General features: G+C 51.2%; 10 protein-coding genes across 10 annotated transcripts; 5 read left to right on the forward strand and 5 right to left on the reverse strand.

Moving 5' to 3' along the window:
* Nucleotides 1-616: 616 nt before the first annotated feature.
* Nucleotides 617-2,211, forward strand: ALTATR162_LOCUS1675 (uncharacterized protein; the record flags this gene model as incomplete). Its single annotated transcript, XM_043309273.1, has 2 exons — nt 617-908; nt 974-2,211. The coding sequence occupies 2 exons, from the start codon at nt 617-619 to the stop codon at nt 2,209-2,211; spliced, it is 1,530 nt and encodes a 509-aa protein (XP_043165208.1).
* Nucleotides 2,212-2,462: 251 nt separating this feature from the next.
* ALTATR162_LOCUS1676 (uncharacterized protein) lies at nt 2,463-4,017 on the reverse strand (the record flags this gene model as incomplete). The annotated part of the gene is made up of 2 exons (XM_043309274.1): nt 2,463-3,904; nt 3,954-4,017. 2 exons carry the CDS (start codon nt 4,015-4,017, stop codon nt 2,463-2,465), a joined length of 1,506 nt encoding a protein of 501 aa, XP_043165209.1.
* Nucleotides 4,018-4,518: 501 nt separating this feature from the next.
* ALTATR162_LOCUS1677 (uncharacterized protein) lies at nt 4,519-5,013 on the forward strand (the record flags this gene model as incomplete). The annotated part of the gene is made up of 2 exons (XM_043309275.1): nt 4,519-4,710; nt 4,759-5,013. The coding sequence occupies 2 exons, from the start codon at nt 4,519-4,521 to the stop codon at nt 5,011-5,013; spliced, it is 447 nt and encodes a 148-aa protein (XP_043165210.1).
* A 128-nt stretch (nt 5,014-5,141) lies between these two features.
* Nucleotides 5,142-9,949, reverse strand: ALTATR162_LOCUS1678 (uncharacterized protein; the record flags this gene model as incomplete). Its single annotated transcript, XM_043309276.1, has 4 exons — nt 5,142-5,540; nt 5,599-6,695; nt 7,780-9,540; nt 9,595-9,949. The coding sequence occupies 4 exons, from the start codon at nt 9,947-9,949 to the stop codon at nt 5,142-5,144; spliced, it is 3,612 nt and encodes a 1,203-aa protein (XP_043165211.1).
* Nucleotides 9,950-11,908: 1,959 nt separating this feature from the next.
* Nucleotides 11,909-12,751, forward strand: ALTATR162_LOCUS1679 (uncharacterized protein; the record flags this gene model as incomplete). Its single annotated transcript, XM_043309277.1, has 1 exon — nt 11,909-12,751. The coding sequence occupies one exon, from the start codon at nt 11,909-11,911 to the stop codon at nt 12,749-12,751; it is 843 nt and encodes a 280-aa protein (XP_043165212.1).
* A 457-nt stretch (nt 12,752-13,208) lies between these two features.
* On the reverse strand, nt 13,209-14,789 carry ALTATR162_LOCUS1680 (uncharacterized protein; the record flags this gene model as incomplete). Its single annotated transcript, XM_043309278.1, has 1 exon — nt 13,209-14,789. The coding sequence occupies one exon, from the start codon at nt 14,787-14,789 to the stop codon at nt 13,209-13,211; it is 1,581 nt and encodes a 526-aa protein (XP_043165213.1).
* Nucleotides 14,790-15,294: 505 nt separating this feature from the next.
* Nucleotides 15,295-16,776, reverse strand: ALTATR162_LOCUS1681 (uncharacterized protein; the record flags this gene model as incomplete). The annotated part of the gene is made up of 1 exon (XM_043309279.1): nt 15,295-16,776. The coding sequence occupies one exon, from the start codon at nt 16,774-16,776 to the stop codon at nt 15,295-15,297; it is 1,482 nt and encodes a 493-aa protein (XP_043165214.1).
* Nucleotides 16,777-17,126: 350 nt separating this feature from the next.
* On the reverse strand, nt 17,127-18,443 carry ALTATR162_LOCUS1682 (uncharacterized protein; the record flags this gene model as incomplete). The annotated part of the gene is made up of 5 exons (XM_043309280.1): nt 17,127-17,552; nt 17,613-17,681; nt 17,746-17,899; nt 17,957-18,132; nt 18,186-18,443. 5 exons carry the CDS (start codon nt 18,441-18,443, stop codon nt 17,127-17,129), a joined length of 1,083 nt encoding a protein of 360 aa, XP_043165215.1.
* A 1,249-nt stretch (nt 18,444-19,692) lies between these two features.
* ALTATR162_LOCUS1683 (uncharacterized protein) lies at nt 19,693-21,123 on the forward strand (the record flags this gene model as incomplete). Its single annotated transcript, XM_043309281.1, has 1 exon — nt 19,693-21,123. The coding sequence occupies one exon, from the start codon at nt 19,693-19,695 to the stop codon at nt 21,121-21,123; it is 1,431 nt and encodes a 476-aa protein (XP_043165216.1).
* A 797-nt stretch (nt 21,124-21,920) lies between these two features.
* On the forward strand, nt 21,921-24,946 carry ALTATR162_LOCUS1684 (uncharacterized protein; the record flags this gene model as incomplete). Its single annotated transcript, XM_043309282.1, has 4 exons — nt 21,921-22,356; nt 22,417-22,492; nt 22,918-23,272; nt 24,269-24,946. The coding sequence occupies 4 exons, from the start codon at nt 21,921-21,923 to the stop codon at nt 24,944-24,946; spliced, it is 1,545 nt and encodes a 514-aa protein (XP_043165217.1).
* Nucleotides 24,947-25,440: the final 494 nt, after the last annotated feature.

The following is a 25,440-nucleotide window of genomic DNA, read 5'->3' on the forward strand; positions in this document are numbered from 1 at the left end:
ACTATATGGCAGGTAACCACGTTGCATAAGTTTCCGGGATTTCTGCATCGCGCCTCAAGTATCGCGTACCTGCCTCGAAAATGCAAAATATTCATACTCTACACGCGTAATACGAAAACGGCACCGTATCGTCAAGCTAATCAACCCAGGATAAAGGTAGCGGCAATTGCGGGGGCCAACTCGTGATAAGCTGGCCACCACATGCAGGGCTCATACACAAGATCCCTACCGAGGGAATAGACAATGATTGCCGGCAGGCTAAGCTTTGCCCAGAAGTGCTTGTCAAAGATAAGAGTGGATCTACTAGTTCTTGCAAGCCGCACAAGCTAAGCGGCATACGGCAACTCTTTTTTCTCGCGCACCCTGCCACCGGCGTCAAAATGGCTTCTCATGACGCGGCGGGAGCCGAGTGTGCGCGGTAGGTGGGTGGGGTAGCTGGCTACTAAAAAGCGAGAATGTTTCGCTCGTCGCAGACCCTGGATGGCTCATAACTTCCTTGTGATTACTACTACTACTACTACTACTACTACTACTACTACTACTACTACTACTACTACTACTACTACTACTACTTTTGTACCATCCTTCTGAGTATTCGTTACACACGGTTTCCATGATGTTTTCGGCTGAAAAGGCCCAGGATGAGGCCAGTGTCTCAACCGACAGCGGGAGAATTGGCGATGCGACCGTCACCCGCGAAACGGGATTTCTAGCCAAGCTACGCAGATTTGAAGAAAGATTGGATGCGAAACTGGGAATCGAATCAGAAGCCATCAGTCGGAAACTGCCAGAAGAAAAGGGCCACGTGCCATGGCATCAGCAACTCAACATGTTCTTTTTGTGGGCGTCCGGAACGATGAACACGTCTTGTTTTGCCACTGGTCTGCTTGGACATGAATTCGGGTTGAGTAAGAATCTTGTTCTTCCCTCGCCCTTGCGGACTGCTCGACTGATTCGTTTTGTGTGCCTATAGCGCTTCGCCAGAGCATCGTCATCACCATCTTTGCGTCTATCCTTGGTGGCGCTGCGACGGGGTTCGCGGCCACTTTTGGTGCGCCGACTGGATTGAGACAAATCTCTGTGTCAAGATATGCGTTTGGATGGTGGCCTAACAAGCTCATTGCTGCCCTTAACACTATTGTGCAGATTGGCTGGGCGTCTGTGGCATGCATAACGGGTGGTTTGGCACTGACTGCTGTAGCGGATGGCCATATCTCCCTGATCGTTGGCATAGTCATCCTGGCTGTAGTTGCCACATTCATTTCCTTCGTCGGTCTGCGAGCCATCCTGGTGTACGAACGCTATGCGTGGTTCGTCTTCTTCATCATCTTCATCATCTTCTTCGCAGAGACTGGCAAGTACGCGGACAACAGCAATACGACCCAACTAAAAGGCGCGGACCTCAGTGGACAGGTTCTGAGCTTGATTGCTATTGTCTATGGTAGCTCAGCATCGTGGCAGACTATGGCTTCAGATTACTACGTCCACTACCCGGTCAATGTCTCTCGTTGGAAAGTCTTTCTCATGACAACCTTCGGTATCGCGATTCCCACTTCCATCGGCATGTTAGCAGGCTGTGTGGTAGGATCCGGCATGAACAACCGACCAGAGTGGCAAGAGATAAACGACAATGAGGGTCTCGGCTTCCTCATCCAGGCCATGCTCTACCCACGCGGTTTCGCAAAGCTGATTCTCACTCTCCTTGTCCTCTCAGGTATAAACGTCAACGTCATTTCCATTTACAGCGCCGCCATCTCTTGCCAGCAGTTCGCCCGTCCTTTCGCGCGCGTCCCCCGCTTCATCTGGATCCTAGTATGTTTCGCCGCCATCCTTGGTCTCGCTATCGGCGGTCGCGAGCAACTAAGTGTCTACCTTGAGAACTTTCTTAGTCTCCTCGGCTACTGGACTACCCAGTATTTTGTCATCCTCTGCAGCGAGCACGTCATCTTCCGTCGCATGAGCTTCGACAACTACGATCTGGATGCATGGAACGACCCCAGTCGTCTACCGCTTGGTATCGCTGCTGGCACAGCTTTCGTCATCGGTATCGTTGCATGGATTATGGGTATGGTGGAAACTTGGTACGTTGGACCGCTTGGAGGGCTTATTGGAGCCGATGGTGGTGATATCGCGAACGAGTTCACGTTCATTGTAACAGCGATTGTGTATATACCTGCGCGGTACCTTGAGAAGAAGATTGTTGGGAGGTAGGGATCTGGCTTGAGGAAGAGATAGTGTTTTATAGTATGTGACTGCAGCGTTGCCAGTAGGGTTTCCGAACATACACATAGCGAAGAATTCACAGCGCATTTCTTGATTGGTCGAATCGTTTGACGACGATAAGGTGATGTCCCAGATATAGGAGAACTGCCCTTGATCAGCAGTTACAAAATTGGTTGCAAAAAAGCCACTCGGCTACCGGTCTCTTTCACTTACAAATTACAAGAAGTCTGTATGCACTTTTAGAATTCCCACGCCCTCTTCGCCACGTCAAACGTGGCGTCTCCTTCCAAGAATCCAACCATCCATTCGGTTTCTTCAGAGAGGAGTGCCTTCCCGGCAGTAATCACAGCCCACTGAACGACAGGAGAAGCAAAGTCCATGTCTCCACGCGCACGTTTGTGCTGTAAGTAGTCCTTGACGCAGCGGGCGACATCCAGCCCTGCTGCATGGATGATGGGGTAGTAAGAACTCTCGGTGATGATATTTGCGTCTGCACCTCCTTGTAAGACATCGTTCGGGCTACGGTAAGGACTGTGCTGTGTAACTTCCAATGTAGCCATGATTCTGAGTACGTAGATCAGAGCTGTGTTGTACAACATCAACATCCGCGCGACTGAGTCGTTCATGAACCTGTAAATAGTACGTGACGGTGTCCCAGCTGTGTCCGTTTCGACATAATCTTCTTCGATATAGAAGTTCTCTTCATTATTATCCCATCTGAGTTTCCAGGCTCCGAGAAATGACAGCAATTCCTGGCATCTGCACTGGATTTCCATTCGTCGTCGTGAATATCCTGAGCCAGATACATGCCGAGATTTGAAAAGCTCATCGCTAATGGCCATTAGCACCGAGCAATCTGCGAGCACATCGTGTAAATCTTGTTCTTCCGGAGTTTCCAACGAAAGTGCTGTCCTCAATACAGTCTTCCACTGCGGTCGCGCAAAGATAGAAGGTGTTCTGTTCCTCAAGGATGCAATCAGTATCATGTGTCGCACACCTTTGTACAGCTCCAGCGTTCGAAACGATGCATATACCAAAGATTCCGGATCACGTAACGCCAGAAGCTGTTCCAATCCAAGCATGTGTTTGAGCCAGTTCTTAGGGCCAGTAGGTATGAAGAGTTCAAGCATTGTCAGAATGACAACGGAAACGATGACATCGTCGTGCGTACGGCGTTCTGGTAGACCCAAAGCTTGATTCAGTCGTTTGAGAGCTACACCGTGTATAGCGTAGCCCTGGGTGAGAATCTCTTTTTGTTGATATCGCGAACCGAAGAAGAGGGTAGCGAAACTAAGCGAAGCTTGGACAAATAGTGGAGCATCTGCTGTTTTTGTCGATGGATACTCTATGCCGATGTCCGGGGCTTGGAGCTCCTGGAGCCCTAGGTCGATGGGACCATTGGGGAGCAGATGGCGGCGCAAATAGCAGATGTAGACCTCATTCTTGTTGAGCCTGATCTTGACTTCGGGAATTGTAAGATGGTGGTCAGGAGAGGCCGATGTCGATTCTTCCACGCTTTGCCTTCTCCATACTGTCGTAGTATCTGTGTCTGCCACGCTGCTCTTTGGCTTCTGCGACCTTCTAGACTTGACAATCTTACCTTGTATGAAGACGGTCGTTTGTGGTCCATCGCAATGGAAACCAGCCTTTTCACATCTTTGACAAGTAGGATGGGTCTCGTCTTTGATATTGTCAGCCTAACATCCAATATGCAGACGGTCGGCGCTTACCGCACTTGACACGGCGTCTGCGGCAGGTTGAGCATCCTTTCGAACGGCCAGCTACATTGACCATGGCCCGAACCTGGTTTTCATGAGATACATACACCTGGAACGAATGCAGTACATTGAACGAGATGGCTGAACAGGAAGGTGGGAATAGAGATGGGCTGACTGCATCTCGGCCGAATACAGGGTCAACCTTAACCGCTTGCGGCTCATTGGGCGAGATAAGAACCCCTCACACCTGCACGCAACGCCCCGTTCTAGTCTCTCCCATCACGACTTTAATACTGAGTTCCTCGTGCGCCACATGCAATGCCAACATAGCCCTGCAAAAAGGCCTCGTGTGCATGCCCGCGTATTGAGCCGCAAAGGGTTTAGCGATGTATTCGCTAGGCGACTCCAGCTATAGACATGTATGCACAAAAAGGCTGACACAGTTTTCAATATATAACAGTGGTCCAGTACACCATCTTCTCTCATCACTACTAAACTCAATCTCGCCTTCATAACACTGAGCTAAGATCATCAACCTGCTCAATCACCATCGCTTTCCAACTACTACTTGACAGCCATGACGGTCACAGCAAGCATTGACATTGCATCCCCACCAGAAAGCGTCCGCGCAAAGTTCCTCGACTTCGCATCCCTTCCCAAATACCACAAAGGATTCTTCACTTCTATAAGCCCACTCGGTCCTGTTGAATCAGGAAACAAGATACGCGTCGTCTTCGCATCTGGACAAACAATAGACGCCTCGATTGAAGTAGGTGACTACCAGACTCTAGTTGAGCATCATCTAAGACAGTTACAGCACAACACACCTATCTCATTTGCATGGACTGGTTCATTACCGTATGTGTTCACAGGCACGCACTCTTTCACTTTCGAGCCCAGCAACACCATCCCTGGTGGCACGAAGTTTACGCAAGAAGAAGTGTTCAGCGGCGCACTGGCCTTCATCATGGGCGAGAACGTTATAGCCCGACAATTTGGTTTCCCAGAGAAGACGAAGAAAATGTGGGAAGGCTACAACGAAGACTTGAAAGCGTGGTGTGAGGGACAATGATGTGCTTGAGTGTGAATTTCCTTCCTGTGACGAACATTTGGAATTGAATAAACCCTTTCTAATATATATTACATAGACTTTTCATGATAACTTCTTTACCATCTGCGTGGTGTAGCTATCCACATGCCTTATGCTCTGACCATAACCTTCCATCCCTTGAATGCCACCCGCGCAGTGACAAGCAGCACCGCGCTTCCGAATAGCAAACATCCTCCGAAAACCCAAAGACTATCGAAACCGCTATGACCTTGGATCGCGCCTCCGATTGGAGTTCCGACAAGTAAACCGATAGCCACGACACCGAAACTCTGACCTAGTCTTGTGCCAATCTTGTCTCGCGCGTCGGTGCTTAGATGGACAATGATGGTGGGTGGTAGCGAGACGAAAGATCCAGAGAAGAAACCATAACATGCCATGAGGACGACTATACCAGCGGTAGATGAGACAGCTATGAAGCATATACAGAGGAGACCCGATATGATAGTGCAAGGAATCACTACGTTGAAAGGGCCGACTTTATCGGAGAACTGTTTTGAACAAAAGTTAGCAAACTGTAACCACTAGATGCAATGGCTTTGGGCTTACCAAGTTGGGTACTATACGACCAAAAACGCTCGTACTGTTCATAACAGCAAGGAGATAAAAGGCCATACTCTCGTTCGTGATGTGTTCCTGGATAGCGTAGACTTGTGCGTAGAAGAACGGCATATATAATCCCATGAAACCGAGGAAGAATCCAGCGACTTGGAGACTATACGCCGGCATCAAGAAGGCGCGCAAATCGAGGAGAGAGCGGGATTTTGCTGGTAGAACGCGAACGCGCATGCAAACATTGGGTATGATCATCGTCGCCAGAATAATAAACCCCAAAACCCTTGTCGTCCAAGCAAATCCGATCTGGGGGAGAAGCTTGTGGAACACGATAGGATAGATGACACCTCCAAACGACGACCCAGATGCGGCGAGTCCAATCGCAGTTCCGATCCTGGTAGAAAAGTACGTGGAAAGAATAGCCACGCTAGGGATGAACAAACAGCCTGTTCCAATACCGATGCAGAAAGCTTGCGCGAGGAGCACTTGCCAGTACGCATGGCACAGGCTGAGCATCATCTGGCCCAAAACCAACATGACACTTCCGACAATGAGTAATTCGCGGAAGTAACCTGCGTCGTATATCGGACCAGTGAGTGCGCCGACCAAGAGAAGGAGGAAAGCTTGAATAGAACCGATCCATGAGATGGAAGAGGGACTCGAATCGGCGAGTAGGTTGGTCTCGTAGTATGCTTGATAGGATCCGAATGTGTTGATGATGCCCCAAGAATTAAACAGCAGGAAAAATCCACCAACCACCTGTAACCACGCCCATAACCCTCCATTTGGTATCTTGGACACATCCTTCACACTAGGATGCGCTGACCGAACAGGCTCCAACGTCGTCCCTAAACCTGCAGCGCCTTCGTCATTCGTAGCTTCGGTCACGTGCTGGCCTTTCTCATGATCCTGATTCGCCACAGAGTTATGCGCGCTGTGCAATGAAGCAAGAGACGCCTGATGACTTGGTTTCTCATCGAAAGTCGTTGACGCATCCGATGCCGCTGCTGTTTGTGTATCGCGTTCTAGCGACAAGATGTTGGTAGGTTCCATTCCTAGTCCCGTGGCTGCAACTGTCGTGATCGACAGCGCTGGCAATCTTTCTCAGTATCACCACGGCGGATTGATTCGGTCGGTAGTAAGGGTCGAATTAGTTTATTTCCCGAGGATCTGGTCGCTATAACGGCTCAGCCGATCTACTGCGCCCAAGAAACACACAAGAAAAAGGGAGTGACAAGATTGTAATAGAGTTGACGGCACCGCGCACGCGAAAGAGATCGCAAAGAGATCTGAAGAAGACAAGCGGGTCCGGCAGATCATATACTAAATTTCGGAAAGCCTGACTGGGGCCTACGTCTAGACGGTTCTCAATACAAATACGGGCTGCACCACACGCCCTCCTCCTTACTCAAGCTTCTCCACCATTAGCAACTCGCTCGAAGTTAAGACCGAGCAACACTTGGCGAAACGTGCTTGCTGCAGGACTTCTACTTTTGCGGGTTCGGGGTCCCGTTAGGGGTTTCTGTTATTAATAATGTCTGGTGCTTTAGCCGAAGTTTAGGAAGTACAAACAACGGCGTGCGGCGACAAGCACGTCACGAAACGTGCTGGTCATTATTTCCGTCTAATAGCCGTCTGTTTAACCGAGGTAATCCCTGCTGAGATGGATCACTAGGCTTTGCTGTTCTGTACCAACGTCGATATAGAATTCCACATTTTACATTTGGGCGATTCGTTAACTACCATGAATACTATTTTCCCGCCTTGCGTGCGCTCTATCTAAACCTTCAGATCTCGTCCTTCACAATTGTATACCAGGCAGCGCCTAGATTCGACACATTTGCCCTAGACGCCATCATCATAGAGAAAGGGAAACATGCCGTAATGATGTACAAAACAAAGTCAAGCTGCCATACTGTCGTGATCTTGGGGGAATATGCTTCGTCATGTCGTGTCGTACTTTTGGTGACCGAAGGAAAGGTCATGGTGGAAGGACTCGCTCACAACGCCTGCGTGAACGCCCATGAATGCTCACTATGCTATACACCCTAAGGAAAGAACCTACCCGATTTGTATGTATCCGGCCCGAAAAGGCGTGCCGATATCGAATGTTGACATGAGAAAGACATAACGTCGTTGAGGCTCCACTTGTTCGGACGGCCCCTCAAGTCTCACCAGCGACCCGTTTTGTCGCCAACCGATGGCCGGAAGGATGAAGAGGCGATGGCTCGACCTGTTCCACGCGCTCCTCAAGATACACGTTGTCTAACAGCCCGTCAGGGATCGTGCCATCTTGAGTCGGCTTCAACTGGCTTCGCGAAGCTATCTGGCGCCGGTTTTCGCGCTCGTTGATGACATCCCGTAAGATCTTAGTAACACCAGTCCAGCCGATCTGGTTAGCTGTCGCACGATGATTAAAGAGGCGCTCTACGAGTGGAAGTGGCAGCGATAGAAGAATGGTCGACAACACGACAGTCGCATGGCTGGGCTGGTGGTCCTCTTCCGTCGGCGCATCACCAAAGCGAATCTTGCTTAGCCGTGGATTATGCGCGGCCTGGCGATTTTCGACGACCGTGGGCAGACGCGGGGCGTCGGAGAATTCAGGTGCTATCGAGTAGAGCTTGAAGTCAACCGGGAAGGTGAAGGCGACGAACTCGAGAGCGTAGTTCAGCAACGTTGAGATGAAGGGGTCATCCGTATCAGGACCTTCGGCTCTCGGCCGTGGTCCAGGGCTGGCTTGCAGTGTGTATTGCAAGACCTGCTCCACAGTGTCCCATCGGAGAAGCATCCTTGCAATCTCGATGCCACGTGCTTGCATGCTAGGTATCTGGAAAGTCCTCGCTGCCGCGATGTAGCTCAGAACTTGTTGCATGCGCCGGCGAGCATCGTTGGAGGGGGACGCTTGCTCACTCTCGTACATATAAGGTGCGAGACCATACAGGAAAGTCTGGGCGGAAAGAAGTGGGGCACCATACAGGACTCTGACAGTTTCTTCCAGGGATTCGCTGGTGGTGAAAGGGTCTAGTGCAAGGACATCGACCAGCCGACGCGCATCCCTGCTACGATGACTTGGGGCAGGACTACGACGGATGGCTTCTGCTATGACTGGGCTGCGTACGACTACGATGCCGTGCACCGGTACTGACACCAGGACCGATTCCGGCGACCGAACTTGGAGGACAAAATCAGCGAATTCGGGGTTCCCGAACTGTGTAGACAGATATCCCGCAAGCTCGAAAGGCGACTCCTCCAGACGTTCGGCAGGAGGTGCAGTACCGTTTTGGTAAGACAAGGCATGATGCTCATCGCCATGCTCTGAAGTCGGTACTGCTTCGCCAAATCGTGCTTTGCTCGGTGACTGCGAGTGCGAGGTGAGGGTACCATTTCCGACAAAAGTTGCCTGTTCCGGCGAAAAATGACTATTGTAAGGGTTCGGGTAGCCGTTCGGACCGCTGGGGAACTGTGAAAGGCGAAATTCAGAGCCGTTTGTGTATGTGGGTTCAGGCGGCGCAACTGTGTGCGGGGGCATGTGCCAGGGCGCTCCTGCCTCTGAGGGATGTTGAGCATGACCTGGAAAATAGGGCGCGAATTGCTGGGGACCAAAGCCAGGCGGCGGACGAGGCAGCGAGTGCTGTTCGTGCGGATGCAGTTCTGGCTCTTGAGATGTCACAGGAGGTGCTGGTGACTCATTTGCGCTCTGGAAGACCAGGGCGCCTGCACTGAGCTGGTGTCGGTGCGACAGAGTGTCACTCCCCTCTGCTGGCGGCGTATCGGTCTTATTCGAAGGATAGAAGGGCGGGGGCAGATGAGCGGGTATGGTCAACTTGCGATGCACCCCATTCACGGCTGGCTTCGGTTCGGCGCTGGGCTCCGTCGGCGGGGGAGGCTTCTCGTCGGTATGTCCGTTGGCATGGCCGTTGACGTGGGTTTCTGTATCTTCGAAACTTAGTATGTGCTCAACATGGGAAGCGGCCCATAGCGAATACCCACCATGAGCGTCTGCTGATGCTTTGTGTCCATTCTGCGATGGACTAGCCAAGGCGTCTGCTGGCAATTCTCTCTTTACGGCGCCAGAAACGTTCGACTCGGGCGTAAGAGGAGTTTGTACGGGCTCTGCATGCTTCTGTTCGGCTTGCTCTTCTACCTGCTTCTCCGGCACTGGTTGCGGCTCCGGCTGCGGCTCAGATGGCTGAGCGGCGGTGCCTTTGTTGGAGCCTTCTGGCGTGATGGGTCTTGCAGATGGCTGGGATTTAGACAGACGGTATGGGATGGCAGGCACGATGCGCGATCCTGGGCGGCGGTGCTGCTTCTGCGCGAAGCCTGTGCGTGCGGCGGTGTCGGCCATGATTGTTGGGAAGGTGCTGGTGAAAGTGCGGGTGCGAATGCGGAAGCGGCTCCAGGTAATTGCAGCTTCGCGGTTCTTGCCAATTATCCTGGAGCGCCCTGGAACGGGAGAAGTGTGCGGCGAGGGTATTTGCTAGGTGGGGTTAGTCGACAGCAGAGAAGTCCAGGCAGAGATGGAGAGATGGCTTCCCCACCAATTTTAGCTCTAAGCACCTCTGAGGTCATGGCCCTAGCTTAAGCTCCATTTGTCATCTTCCCCCAGCCCTCATGAAACACCACAACTTTCCTTTGTTGAATTCCATCGTAGCTACGGCGCGACGGTGTTGTGAAGGGATGAGGATTCCTAGCCACCGAGTATCACGGTTGTTAGTTTGTTCTGATGTGCCGACTGCAGGCACTGATGCCATGACATTGGGCAATATGTGGTGTTTGCCTAGTAGAAGTGTCCATCTTTTATAATTCAGGTTATTGATCAATGCCATTTAGCTTGTACAGGATGCGATTCAGTAACCCACCATTTGTGCAGATAATTCTCTGCGCGGTCCTGTCAACCTCGAAGTCGAGATGGAAGACCGCACACCAACCTCATCAATATCTATGTCGGCCTCGGGTTGCACCGGTCGTGCCTTCCTCGCGAAGGTTCTCAGTAGTGTTCTCGGATTGGAGAACATTTCTGCCAAGTGCTACGCCGGGAAGGCTTGACCATAGGCATGGTTGCACAGCCAGCGCTTCCTTCCTCTGTAGAAACACCCCTCTGTCACATGGCACGATCAACGCTATGGCTATCTTACGCATACTCCATTTCATTCCCTCCTACCACACGTCACAACACCGAAATCCTGAACCTACGATCCCGTCATCTTCTTCTCGTTTGCCCTATATTTCCTAGTCTAACATCGCCTTTCGTTACACCGCTAGCATGATTCTAGGAAAGGCTCAGCCATCCTACCATGACAAAACCTCCACGCGAGTCTCCAAGCTTGCGCGTCCCTCAAAAGACGGTCGCTGCTCCGATTGTCGAGTACGCGACACTAGAGCCATCTCCGCCAAACACTGCTTGACGACTTGTGTTCATCAGCATGATTTTACTCCTACTCGTACGTTGGCTTCCAGATAGATCCTATTGGACAACTCCTAAGTTATTGTAGCGAACAGATTTAGTATCTTAGCAGAGCTGGACCAGTCGCCCACTGAGCCGAAATAGAATTTCGATTTCGTACCCACCCCGACTGGAAGCAAAAGACGGCGAGGCAAGCGGGGTGGAAACCGCCATGAGGGCAAAGGAACTTCTAGTAAGACCGCAGAAGGATGCCATAAAAGAGGTATTAGCGCGTTGTGTAAGACAATTGCTGCGTTACGTCTCGACGATGAACAGCCGCCCCGACCACGGATGGCAGATTCATACACCCATATTCGAAGCGCCGCACCTACAAAACCTACCTACTTTGATGTTGACAGGCCTCGTTGGGCACCACAGTTTCTGCCGAACTCAATGGCCGCTGCAAGAAATCCCGCGCGAACAGCGTTGAGACCGGAGGAGTGCACGCCGCCTAGCGAGTCGCAGCCATGGCAGATCAAAGCAATGCCATCTCGACGCTCTTTGAGTGGCCCAAAGCCTGAGCGAAAGAAGTCACGATTTTTTCCAGTCTCCGCGTTTCTTGCCTGCCCAGATTCATCAGGACGGTATCCATCCAAATCCAGATTTCTGGAAGCGAAGTGTGTTCAGAAAGACTTGCATTGTTCGGAGTTCTCCATCACATCTACATCTTCGTCTCACGCACAGAACGCAGCAACAATCGCAGCATACCGTGCACTCGCGTCGAAGAGTCTTCAAACAGTCTCTGTCCCACCCACCCACGACTCAGATATTCAGCAAGAGAAATCAGCGCCTTTGTCGACACCGATACAAACTACAAGTACGTCTTATCCTGTGATCCTCGACTCTCCTACAAAAGCGAACATGCCACCCACCATGTCTACGACCCCCTGGATGCACTTGGCGCACGCTGCTCTACTTGCCGAACATGAGACAGCGAATGGCCAGATTCAAGCTCCGTCCTTAGCCTATGGCTTTGCAGGAGAACGGCCCTACCTCGACGATGCACGTACAATCGTCAATTCACGTTTCCATGGCCGTTGGCAACGTCCTGTGGTAGTTGCTTTAGATACGCCTCTCACATGCAGTGATATACCTCCACAGCCTAGGAAAAGGTCAAGGTTTTTCGCCGATGGGGAACTCATCTGGTATGGCAGCAGTTCCGCAGCCCAGCGACCTGTGGCTGAGGGTCCAGCTCTTACATCCAAGGATGTAGCTACAGATACTGACATAAGCACCCCTACGGCCCCTGGGAACTCTTCTCAGTCACCCTTCATAGCCCCATACGATGGGCTGGAGGCAGAGCATGCGTGGAATACCTATCCTACTCCAGGTGTGCGGTCAGCAAGTTTCGCAACAGCAGATGTATCCTCATTGGATACTGCTACCTGGCCTGGTACCCACGACGGTGACGACCTCCCGCAGCACATGTCACCACTACTCCAGCCCAACTGCGTAGACTTAGATCCGCCCATACAGGATTATCGCCGTCCCATTTTCAACACTGTCTGCCGCCTGGAAACTGACATCGAAAAGAGCATCCCGGATTTAAATGCCGCTGAATACGATTTCGTCAGTACAATCTGCAGCCAGGATTCTTGGGAAGTGCTTCCCACACCTCCGCATTCCAACTTCGACATCGAATCCATCAACGACGATAAAAGTGATGAAGACAACTACGAGAAATCTTACTATGAGTCTAACTAGGCGGAGACTCCTACTGTACCTACAAACGATACTCGATGGACGCACGATGGAGCAAACATGAGTGCAGTAGAATGGCCCACTGTGTAAGAGGCGATGAAGTTGAAACACACTGGAGTTGCCGGGAGTCCAAGCTCGACGAGGAATGATAATTACTTCAACGACTGGGATGGTGTTACCGATTGGTTCATGTGATTTCTTGTTCTCTGGGTCGTCAATGGGTATGCTTCGTGTTGGGGGTGCTGCGATGATGGTAGTCTGGGCCTGAGAGTTGGTACGAGCCTGCTTAACTCGTGTTTTTTTCTGGAGCGTTTGAGACCCTATGTCTACCTCTGCGATTGTTCCGGCATCACATAACGGTGTCTTCCAAAGCTCCCATAATAGATGTACGTAGGCCAATGGTAGATGCATGGAATGTCTATAGCTTTCTTAAAACAATATTAAATAATGAATTAACCATCTAGATGTCCCTGAATACCTCCCCTTCAAACTCCTTACATATATCATCCCATGGCAGCCACTCGTTCTTATCCGACTTCGCTCCACCCTTATCCGCAATCGGACTCCACCACGCTTGCTCCCTCCCCTCGTCATCATGCACCACAGCGACAGGACCAACTGACCCAGCAGCATTCGACTCGTACAACTTCCTAGAGTAGTTGAAGTACCACATGCGATCCCAGACCGAGACGCGCAGCGACTTGAGCCCGTCTCGATGGGCGTTGTGATGAATCAGGCCAGGGACGACGCTCGTCCACATGTTGGTGTAGAGAGGGACGTCACGCCAGGTCTTATCTCCAGGAAAGATGGAACCGGGGGCGACGACTGCTGGACGGAATGGTGGCTGCGAGTCTGTAATGTCTTGGGCGAGGTCGTGGACGCGTACTGGCGCGATGTTGAGCTCGGCAGAAGCTTGCGCAATAGACTTGGGGTCATTATATGTGACCCATGCTGAATCCTCTTCTGCAAACACGGTTGGGTGACCGAGTAGACTAGCATAGTCTAACCCGATACCAAACTCATCCGGTTTTCCTTGTTTGTGCTCGCGCATGCGTCGCTCAGACTGCGGGTTGAGGATGCTCTTCCTCCCGGTCGACCAATCTCCCACTTTCTGGAACACACTTCGATGCCGCTGCCTCATGACCTCTCGCTGAAACTCCTGGTCTCCAAAAATCTCACTAAAAATCTTTTGATCGCTACCGAAGTTCCGGTCTTTCTCTGCCTTCTCCATCGCCCGCTCGAAGAGCGCTTTCATCGCCCCTACGCGACCCATTGCATCTCCAGAGTTGAGATAGCGTTGCCGAAACTTCACATAGGGGTTCTTCTCGAATCCAATATCGGTATCCGTTTCCGGGCCGTAAATGTCGTCTGGCAGCGAGGACTGCGGTACAGCGTAGCACGGCGGATCTTCTGGTTTCCAAGGCCAGCAGCGTTTCTGCGCAGAGAAGATGATGTTCTGACTTATGCCTTCTGCGGCCGCTGCTTTCGAGCCCATGGTCTGCCGTATCCGTGTGTTCGCCGCGTTGTTGATGGCGTGGAAGCGCGATATCAACGCACTGGGACGCAATTGAAACCAGATATCATACCCATCCACAAGCAGTAACAGGTCGTCGTCGCGCTCCGGTCCAAGTGTACGCAGATACTCGAGCACACCACTGATCTTGGCCAGATGAGAGCCTCCAGCCACAAGCGACTTATCGTCGAATTTAGCGCCCCAGTTGATCAGCGTTGGCGTTGGATACCCAGCCACTGCAGCGCTGAGCATCGTTTTGCAAAGATTTACATCTTTGCGGTCTGCGGGGATGAGCAGATGGAGGTTGGCAGATGGTTTTGGGTTGCTTTTCTCGCCAGACGATGAAGAGGAGAAGGATGAGGGTATAGAAGCTGGAACAAAGTGACGGGCACCGTTGGCAGCAAAGAGTAAAGCGACAAGGAGTATGAAAGTCGTTGCGACGAGTACCCGGCGCCGTCGACTCAGAGTCGGTAGTCGTCCGACTGCGGCGTCCAGGTACTCAGTTGAGACTTGCTTGTATCCACGCATCGATTATACAAATGCAGTCACACGGCTGGAGTGCCGTTGTGACAGGGCCGAGGTTGACAATGCACTTGAACTTGAGCAAGGGCATGGCGCGTGCTGGCAATGAACCATGTGTGATATCAGTTCGTCTTGCTAGTATGCAACCTTGCATTGGAGCTAGTCGGATCGCATAGCCGTGCCGCGGCGGTGGATGTGATGCTTGCTAGTGTGTTGTTGGTGCCACTCCGGGCAGTGGCGGATGGACGTGCAGCGTGTGGCTATGGTTGCAGGCATCGGAACAGGTCTGCCGAAAAGGTGCGTAGTTTCTCCACGGCTTTTGACACCTATTTGGTAAGTTACCATAGCAAGCGCAGGATTTCCAGTAAGGAACGTGAACACGAGTTGGTGTGGACACCGAAATTGGGCTTATGTTTGTCAAAGATACCATGTGGCGTGATTCAACGATTTCGTGTAAAAGATGGATACTGATATCGAGATGTAATTAATAGAACGCCCGCTGCTTCAGGTCTCAACGATATATAACCTCCGCAAATGAAACATCCTCAGATTCTGGCTCTCCACTGTACAAAGCACGCTCGTGTGAACCGCAAAGGGATTCCCACGAGAGCGCTTCTCCCTCATCACTCCAAGCTCCTGATTTCTCTTCTGACTCGCGTTCTTTCCTATCATATAGCATGTTCTTCATCCACGAGACCCCATTGATGGGATCTGATCCGATCTTTCGATCATGTACCTGAGCTGATGCACGTTGAAGGCGCTCAGCCTCTTTAAGATACCACATTCGAGGCCACCAATTATCCCGCAGGGACTTGTCGCCTGTAAAGTGCAGCAGTGAAAAAGCCTGACCAGTAACAGTGTTGAAGCCGAGAGACACATTTCGCCATGAAGTCTCCATCAACGCTGCATCGTCGGAAATGGCAGCAAACGGCTTCTTAGATTGTAGCACGTCTTCCTGTAGATCGATCCGGTACGGCTCTATAGATGTCGATGTTGAAGGAAGCGAGGAACGGTTTGTCGTCATCCACGCCAAATAGTTCCTGTATCCAGCGGCTGTTTGAAACAAGCTTGATCGGTAATCTAGGCCAATGTGATATTCAGTTTCCTGACCTTCCTCAAGCGTCGGTAGACCAACTTCTTGGACCTCTTCAGGTATCCCGTAAGGCATATCTCCATGCGACAATATACGCGAATATTCCTGGTCACCCCATACGTCCGCCAAATACTTCTGATCAGAGTTGCGCAGCACATACTCGGGATCATACGTCTTGTCGATTTTCTTTTGGGTCGCACGAAACATATCTCGCATTTCAGCAGCGGGTCCCATAATGGTGCCGGAGTTCAACCAGCGTGGTCTTGCGTGTTGCATGTCCCCCCAACCGTCGGTAAAAGGGCCAAATGCGTCGGGCTGGAGAGGCGATTGGGGTACAATCCAGCATGCTAAACGCTGTATATCTTCAGGGAAGCAGGTCTTATCCGGCCCGAAAAGGATGCTGTTGTAGACGTTGTGTTTGCGCACATGCCTTTTGCCATACTGGGCGATCAAACGCTCGTTTGCAGCAGCCGTTTCTTCGAAGTACCGTTTCAACAGAATATCCGGGCCGAGCTGGAAGGTGACGTCGAATCCATCTAGGAGAAGGACTATGTCGGTGTCCTGTATGGCGGTAAGATTCTCGAGGTAGCGAAGAGGACCTGCGATCTTCGCAAGGTGGGTTTCTGCAGCATTGAATGCACCCTCTCCAGCCCAGTCAATCAAAACCGGAGTTGGATACGAGAGAATAGAGGCGGAGAGGAGAAGGCGGCATAAATCAAGGCCGCTGCTGGTAGCTACTACGAGCAGGTGAAGACGGGACTCTTTGATGTTGCTTGTGAGCGCATCTTGTGTTGTGGCTGCGTGTACGGCGTCGAAGGACCCAAGATGTAGCGCAGTCCAAAGATAGACCACGGTCGCAAAAGCTAGGATTCCAGCAACGAGAGTCCTAGGACGAAGCATAGCGCATGTGTGTTGAGCCACAACCTTCTAGAGTTGACTATGATATGATCAATGGTAAGTGGGTGCTAATTTTAGTCCGCTCGCAGTTAAGCAACGCTCGCCTTTCGCTGGATGCCGTGTACCCCCGTGGCAAGGCATGGTGTGGCGTCACCCATGGCAATCTAGTATGGTTTTGCACGATTTGCATGATCCCAAAAGAGGTTTATGGAGCGAGGCAGACTCGGCAGGGAAAACGGGAAGAACGGAACGTTGGCGCTTCGCTTTGACCCAAGCGATCGGTCAGACGTGCACATCTGGGATCGTGACTAGCGCGCCACGCTAAGAGAAGTGTGACGCGAGAATTCATTCGCTCATCCATTGGCTCTTGCCTTTGTCCTAAGCTCTATGCTACTGTACCACGCTCCGCCTGCCAAAGCCAGAAGTATGCCGGCTCCATTCATGGGGCTGATAGGCACGTCCCACAGAAATGCTCCCAATACGATAGTTAGACATTGCTTCAAGTTCGCGCATATAGTCAAAGTCAGTGCGCCTGCAAGCTTATTCGTCTCGAAAGACGCGACGTTGAGGCCGAACGCGAGTAGGCCGTTACCTGAGACTGTCAAAACCCTCTCCATTGTCAAATGCCCAGCATTGACGAAACTGAGGAACTCTGAGAACTCGCCGATGAGTACGGAGTAGAGCAGAGATTGCACAGCAGCCAAGGGACCCATGCGGAGAAGCAGCTCCAGTGCGGGTAGTCGCAGGCGTCCTGTCATCAAACGGTTGGTAACGACCGTCTATTTTGACTGTTAGCATCCTTCACGAGTAATGTTCACGATCCTTCGGGGTTTGCGCACCTTTATGGCAGCGAGGACCACACCGATAAGAGTTAGAGTGAAACCCAGGGCGGTGAAGTAGTAGTCGCCCTGAGGGTTGGTGTACGAAGTCAGTATATGTCTCATATGCGGTTCGTACAAAGATATTACTAACGAAGGTTGCTAGGCCGACACCCAGCATTACAGGAACGATGGATAGATATGTGATCATAGCATATCTCCTGGAGAAAACGAGGCGATATATTAGGATCGTAAAGAGTGGACACGTTGCCCGCATGATCTGATGGAAAGGAACCGACACCATGGCTCTATAAGCCCTCGTTAGTGATTGACTTTGAGTTGAAGGTGAGCCCATGGTTACTTACAGCGACAGATTCGACATTGCGATGTTCAAAGTGAATAGGAGCGAGAACATAAAATGTACCAGGTGCTCGCGGGGTGTCAGTCGCGTCAACTGGAAATGCCCGAACATCAAGAAGGCCGAACTTCCAAGAGCAGCACTCCCGGTGTGTACTGCTGTCAGAATCCATGGGAATGGGAACTGTATGCTCTATTAACTCCATGGTTGTACCCGATCTGATGCGTGCTACATACCGAACCCATGACTGCTTTGTTGTAGAAGGTAAGACTCAAGTTCATCAGGAAATAAGCTGCCAGGAACACGAATGTCTTCGTCCTACTGGCGGCCGGCTCAGTCGCTCGATGAGCAAGTTCCTGCTTTCCCCCATATTGACCCTCGAGATCCAGCAGCGGTTCGTGCTCTCTGAAAGGCTGTTCAGCAATATATTCCTCTTCACCATTGATCGGTTGCGTTGACACTGGCTCGGCGTGAGCTATTTCGGTTTCTTCCATGGTGCTGTTGTGTTTGTTGATCGACGTTGAGGAGAGTCGTGTCCGGTCTGGTGATATGGCTGTGTACAGTGAAAGATTCATTCAAATTGAGCTGACTGAGCCGGTATCTGGGCCGACAGGGGTTAGTAGAGAAACACTATAGCGTCACTGAGGCTATGACAGACAAAGCTGCTTCGCTTCCAGTTCTCGGTTTCGGAAACTACCACGGTTGGCTGACGCCTTAGCCTCACCACATACGTGTCTGTCCGCGCCCCGCAAAGCATGATGTATGCCGTGTCACACGATGAATCCTAGTAGCTTGAGACGGAGATGGACCGGATCTGAGTACTGTATCTCCAGTGTGAGTAAATAGGGTGTAATGGCTGCCTCTATGTGCTGGCCCCCCAATCAGATGATTACCATCAACTGCGCCATGGTGCCTAGTCCAGCCATTATCTAGGCACACTGTCTCAACTCGTTGTGATTATGCGGTGCCGAGTTCCGGTATTAGCAGGCTGAACATGATCTATTTTTGTTAGTGTTTCGTAGCACTTTGCTCCTCTGCGCTGTCTTCGGACCGGATGGAGAAAAGTCGAGCAACCTGGCGTGAATCTAGAAATTTTGCAATGGAACTAATCGGAAGTATGAACGCATAGGCGCACTTTGCTCAACCCCAGCAGCAAAAGCCAAACCTCGCCGAGTATTGTGGGGTTCCCATACTAAGGATTACATCACAGGCTTTACATCCGACGTTGCTAAGGCTGGCTTGGCAGGCACACCATTAATGGGCGTGGCGACCCCGGCACTTCCGTTGCGACAGTGCTCAACTCCTAAACAAACGCTTTCAGACCGTCCAATCCGCCAAGGCCCATCCTCGGCAGCTGTAAGCGCCAAAACGGGATTGTGTAAACGATAGTAGAAGATGCCGATAGCCGTCCAGACGAGCATGAGTTTGTGCGGTCGCTCAGTACTTGTCCGTGGTTTGTGGATATCTCATTCGAGAGCTCGATAGCCTTGTGTACCTATAGGTATCTTTCAGACTTCCACAGCCACTTTTTCAATTATCGTTCAACTGAACAGAACAGTTGGGTCTTACTTCACATTCATTTCTCCCAATTCTCTCATGCTTCTCATGTCTACTCATACACGGCAAGATGCGCCCACTCCGGCACCTTCATACCGCCCTTGCATCGAGTCCAAAACATTTGGCCGCATAACTAAGATATGTTGCGTTGGTGCAGGATATGTGGGAGGGCCAACTTCGGCAGTCATGGCGAACGCGAATCCGGACATTCAGGTAACGGTAGTCGATTACGACAGCAAGCGCATTGCTGCATGGCAATCAGATGACCTCCCCATATACGAACCTGGCCTCATGGATATGGTCAAACCATCGCGCGATGGCATTCCAAACAAGAGGGCGCCCAACCTCATCTTCTCCACCGACGTCGACCGCGGCATTGCCGAAGCTGAGCTCATCTTGTTGAGTGTCAATACCCCAACCAAGACATTGGGTCAGGGTGCAGGACATGCGAGCGAACTGTCCTATTTGGAGTCTGCTGTCCGAAAGATTGGGGCTGTAGCGACGGACAACAAGATTATCGTAGAGAAGAGCACTGTACCGTGCCGAGCGGCGGACACACTTCGAGATGTTCTAAGAGCAACAAGCAAACCTGGAGTAGAGTTTGAGATATTGTCGAACCCCGAATTTTTGGCCGAAGGAACCGCCATTCAAAACCTCTCGAATCCCGATCGTGTACTGATCGGCTCCCTAAAGACACCTCAGGGACTGGCGGCTGCACGAGCCCTAGCCCAGATTTACTCTGCTTGGGTCAGCGCGGATCGCATCATCACAATCAACCTGTTCAGCTCGGAGTTGGCCAAGTTGGCCGCAAACGCTCTGCTTGCTCAACGAATCAGCAGTGTCAATGCGTTGGGTGCCATGTGCGAAGCCGTGGGTGCCGACATCGATGAGGTATCCTACGCCGTCGGACTAGACAAGCGCATTGGGTCTCGAATGCTTAAAGCATCGGTCGGTTTCGGTGGTTCTTGCTTCCGCAAAGACATTCTGTCCCTGGCATACATCGCAGAGTCACTGAACTTGTTCGAAGTCGCTGCCTACTGGCGATCAGTAGTGGACATCAACGAGTACCAAAAGGATCGATTTACCCGCCGCATCGTGCGATGTTTGTACAACTCACTCTCGAATAAGACACTTGCGATTCTCGGCTTTGCGTACAAAAAGGACACAGGAGACACCCGCGAATCAGCAGCCATCACAGTCGTCAACAACCTTCTTGCAGAAGGTGCCAACGTCAGAATCTATGATCCTCAAGTCAAGGAATCGCAGATACGTCAGGATATCGAGACCAGTAATCCACACCCGAAAAGCATCAAGGATAGGCTTACAGTCTGCTCGTCGACTTATGACGCATGTACCGATGCCGACGCCGTGGTCATATTGACAGAATGGGACGAATTCAGCAACAAGGGAAGTCCCGTACATGTTCGCGGAGACTCAGTACATAGTGGCGACGTGGATTTAATGCGCAAGGAAATATCATGGAAGCGCATCTCGCAGGTGATGCGGCGGCCCATGTACGTGTTCGATGGGCGTAATATCGTTGACCCTGTGCCTCTGGAGGCACTAGGTTTCCGTTACGAAGGCGTCGGTAAGTCGAGGGAGTTGTACTCATTCTAGTTCTTTTTTCTTTCCAAGATATCCAGTTCAGGTAGAATAATCGGTACGATACATGACTAGTACCTGGGATACGGCGTTAGTTCATGCAGACGTTAGGAATGAAAGCCTAGTAATAATATCGCGATTACGATGATATCGATCGGACATGGTGTGCGTTGTTACTGTTCTTTATTTTTGAATGCTATCCTACGTGCCCCTCGCTTCCGTCATGTTTTAGGTTTGCGCTGGTGGCTGGTCCTGGGGAGGCCGGGGGCAGTTTCCCGCCTTGCGCTTTTTCGCAAAGTACGACAGCATGAGCTTCGTTACGTGAATGCCGGGCAAAGCTTTCGAAAAGATGTCACTCGAAGTCTAACTCACACGCACGAAGATGACCAACAGTGTATGTGAGATTGTTGATACTTATTCATCCAGGGCTCAGTTTCCCCTGCCGCCGTACAGCTTCTACCTGCGCGCGTCACGTTGCCAATTTGCAGTTCCTCATCCTGTTTTGTCCAGACTTGTTCCTAGTTCTTCCTGAACCTGTGAATATCTCTCAGATGCAAATTTACTCTCCACCGTGGCGGCTGCCTCTTGGCGTATCACACGGCATCCTTCGCGCTTCGATTGTACGCGCCATCAGCGAATTACTGTTGCCGCCACCCATGTCGATGCATCACAAGTTGTCGCAGCCTTGCTGCGCCGTCACCCTGCAGAAATCCTGTCTTTTTGGAGGCCCCGCGATGACTTCTTCTTGCGGCTTGCCCCTTGTCTACGTTTTCTTTGTCTTCAGCTAGTCTTCCCATTCTACCCGCAACGCCATGGCGGAACTCGCAGCTCTTAGTGTCGCTGCTAGCATTCTTCAAGTTATCGATATCAGCGTTAGAGTCGCTGAGCGTCTCAATGAATATCGCAAGAAAGAGGACAGTCTGCCGGATGCGCTCAAACATGTCAGCACTCGACTACCTGTTTTTGTTCTTGCGCTTCGAAATACGAATGCAAAAATCGAGAATCTGACAGACGATGCAAGGAGGGCATTGAAGCCCGCGATTGAGGAGTGTTTTGATCAAATTAAGAAGCTGGAGACAATAATTGACAAGGTTTTGTTCAAGCCTGGCGATGGAGGAGCCATACGTGGGTGGAAGTCTATTGTAAGCGTGAAATACGACAGCGATGTGAGCGAGGCGGACAAAGTCATTCGAAGATACATCGAGGCGATGCATTATGGGCTGTCAAACGTGACACCACCTTCGGCCAGTATGTGTATACTATTCTTCGACACTCTTCCAGAAACATAGGCTAATGTCTTCTCTGCAGATGAGATTTCTTCACCACAACCGACAAGCACTTGTCCATTCGAGCGAGAAGCAGACTTCGTGGAGCGAGGCGTGATGTATGATGTTATGACTCGATGTCAACCTGGGTCAAGATCGGCTTTGATAGGTATTGGCGGCGTCGGGTACGTGCTCGAATGATGCTGGCAGTGGAAGATCCTGCCATGATCCAGTGCATGTCTTTGACTGACAGCTGTTTTAGCAAGTCTCGCATAGCCATCGAATACAGCTATCGCGTACGAAAAGCCGCACCGGACACTTGGGTGTTCTGGGTGACATTTAATACGCCGGCTGCTGTCGCCCAGGACTTCCGGAAGATAGCAAAAGCAGTCGGTCTTCGAGGCTGGGACGAGAAGGCGGTAGATATCTTTACTATGGTGCGCGATTGGTTGAAAGACGAATCGAATGGTCCGTGGACCATGATCCTCGACAATGTCGACTCTGTTGACGTCCTGACTGCGCCTGCACCAAAAGTCGCATCCAGTATCAGCGTCGACGATGCTTCACCCATACCACAGATTCGCAACTTCATTACCACTTCGACAAGAGGGTCTGTTCTCGTTACATCAAGGAATACTGAGGCTGCGCAGATGATTACTGGAAACTGCGCATACCACATCGATGTGGATGAGATGAATGAATCTGAAGCGATTGCTCTGCTGAAGAAGAAACTCAACAGCAAAGTCACTTATACCGAAGCTGAAGCTGCGGAGCTTGTTAAGACGGTCGACTTCATGCCACTAGCAATATCTCAGATTGCGACAAACATCAGCATAAACTACCCACGCCTCACAATTTCGAAAGCTATTGAGAGGATCCGGACGCCGAGTGAAGAAACAGTGCAGCTCTTGGAAACAAGTGCCCACGAAACGAGTCGGGACACCAACAGGACGAATTCGATCGTTAAGACATGGCATCTGTCCCTCCAGTATGTGCGCCAGACAAATCCTTCGGCTGCAAGACTCCTGTCGCTGATGTGTTTGTTTGGTCGACAGAGCATTCCGGAGACGCTTCTCACCGGTCAATATGGCGAGGAAGTAACCGCCTCAACAACTCCGTTCCAGCCCCGCTTCAATTGGTGGAACCAAAGCAGACGGCAGCGGTTTTATCTTAGGCGGCGCCAGCGTGCGGCTCAGCAGAGAGAAGCTGGTGATAAAACGATCAAATCTGCTTGTTTCGACGAGGATTGGAGGGTACTTTCAAACTTTGCGCTCATCAAAACGAACGTCGACGGATGCCATTTCAATATGCACAGGCTAGTGCAATACACTACCAAGAGGTGGTTGGAGATCAATGGCGAGCTGAAAGCTTGGATGCAAAAATACGTCGCTATCATCAGGGACTATTTTCCGAAGCCAGAACACGATAACTGGAAGGTCTGCCAATACCTCTTCCCGCACGCTCGGCAGGCCGCCAACTACCGCCCAGAAGATAGGGCCCTGCTTGTGACATGGGCACGCCTTATCCAGATGGTATCACGGTTTGCATACGTCATAGGGGACCATACCTCGGCGGAGAATCTGGGTCGTACGGCACTGGCAGCACTCGAGGAGGTTCAAGGTTCTCATTGCGAAGATACCCTTTGCAGCTATCATCAGCTTGGCTTAGCGATCAGCGTTCTCAATCGATACAACGAGTCGGAGAAGATGTTTCGAAGAGCGTATGAAGGCAGACTGGCTTTGCTGGGTCCCGACCACTTGGACACCCTGGACAGCGCAAATAACTTGGGAGCACGATTGAACAAACAGAAAAAGTACGAAGAAGGCGAGGCCATGCATATGCGCGCGGTCGAGGGATATGAACGAGTTTATGGACCTGGCAGCGTCGAGATACAGTCGCTCATGGCCGGACTTGTGCTCACATACATGACCAACGAGCGTGTTGAACAGGCTACGGCGATCCATCGACGAGTGCACGGTATACGGAAAGAAGCTTACGGCGAAGAAACTGATGACGCATACCATGGTTTGCGTGCCTTAGGCGCTTTGCTCAACATGCAAGGCAAAGCTGCCGAAGCCGAGGATATACATCGTCGGGTTGTGGACTACAGGTCGAAAAGATCTGGATTTGACCACTCGGAGACAATCAAAAGTGTGAATTTTCTGTGCGGAGCGCTCATTAAGCAACGCAAGCTCGAGGAGGCGGTAACGCGATACCGTAGCGTCATCGACTTATATACCGACCTTGACGAGAAGGCACGGCATGAAGCCTTGCTGACCATGAACAGCCTCGCTGAAACGCTTATTCAACAAGGCCACCTCGAAGAAGCGGAAACTGTCTGCCGCCGCCTCGTTTTAGAGAGCGAAAGACTCCTAGGAGCTGATGACTGTGATACATTGGTCGGCGTTCATACACTTGCAGACATCCTCGCCAAGCAAAACCGATATGAAGAGGCTCTAACATCATATGAGCGGGCTTACGTCGGTACTGAGAAGCGTTGTGGCGCGGGTCACCCTGACACGAAGGAATTTCTGGAGGACTTCAATCATGCGAAGAAGAATATACCCGTGTAGTTGATTGATGCTAACTATTTCGTTGCGCTACTTGGCCCTCTGGTGGTTTCTTCACGTACAATCCTCACAACTCAAATATTCGTGTATCCGAAACTTTCATTACACATGCTGCACACTTTTGCTCCTCGCCCCGGTGCACACTGTGAAGCCTTCCTCCAGTCGCTAGAAAGCTCTTCCTCCACCTTAGTCAAACATTTCCTGTGGGTCTATGGAAGACACGAAGAGGATTTCATGCAAAAGGTGCCTGTTCGCCATTTATATCGTTCAAGAACGTGACGTAAGCCAAAGTGAATGTGACTTAAATGTAAGAAAAACGCCATTGTGGAAGCGAACCGAAAACCCATGGACCCTTGCACCTGACCTGAACGCTGCAGTTCCCATGTTCTTCAATACCAACATTACGAAGCACCAAAAGAGATACGTTCGTCGCTACAGCATCCTCAACTCTTGGTACCAGCTTTTCGCTCTCGACTTCAACTTTCTGTCACCCAGCC

Source organism: Alternaria atra, assembly GCF_907166805.1.
Source record: "Alternaria atra isolate CS162 genome assembly, contig: 21, whole genome shotgun sequence".
Classification (NCBI taxonomy): domain Eukaryota; kingdom Fungi; phylum Ascomycota; class Dothideomycetes; order Pleosporales; family Pleosporaceae; genus Alternaria; species Alternaria atra.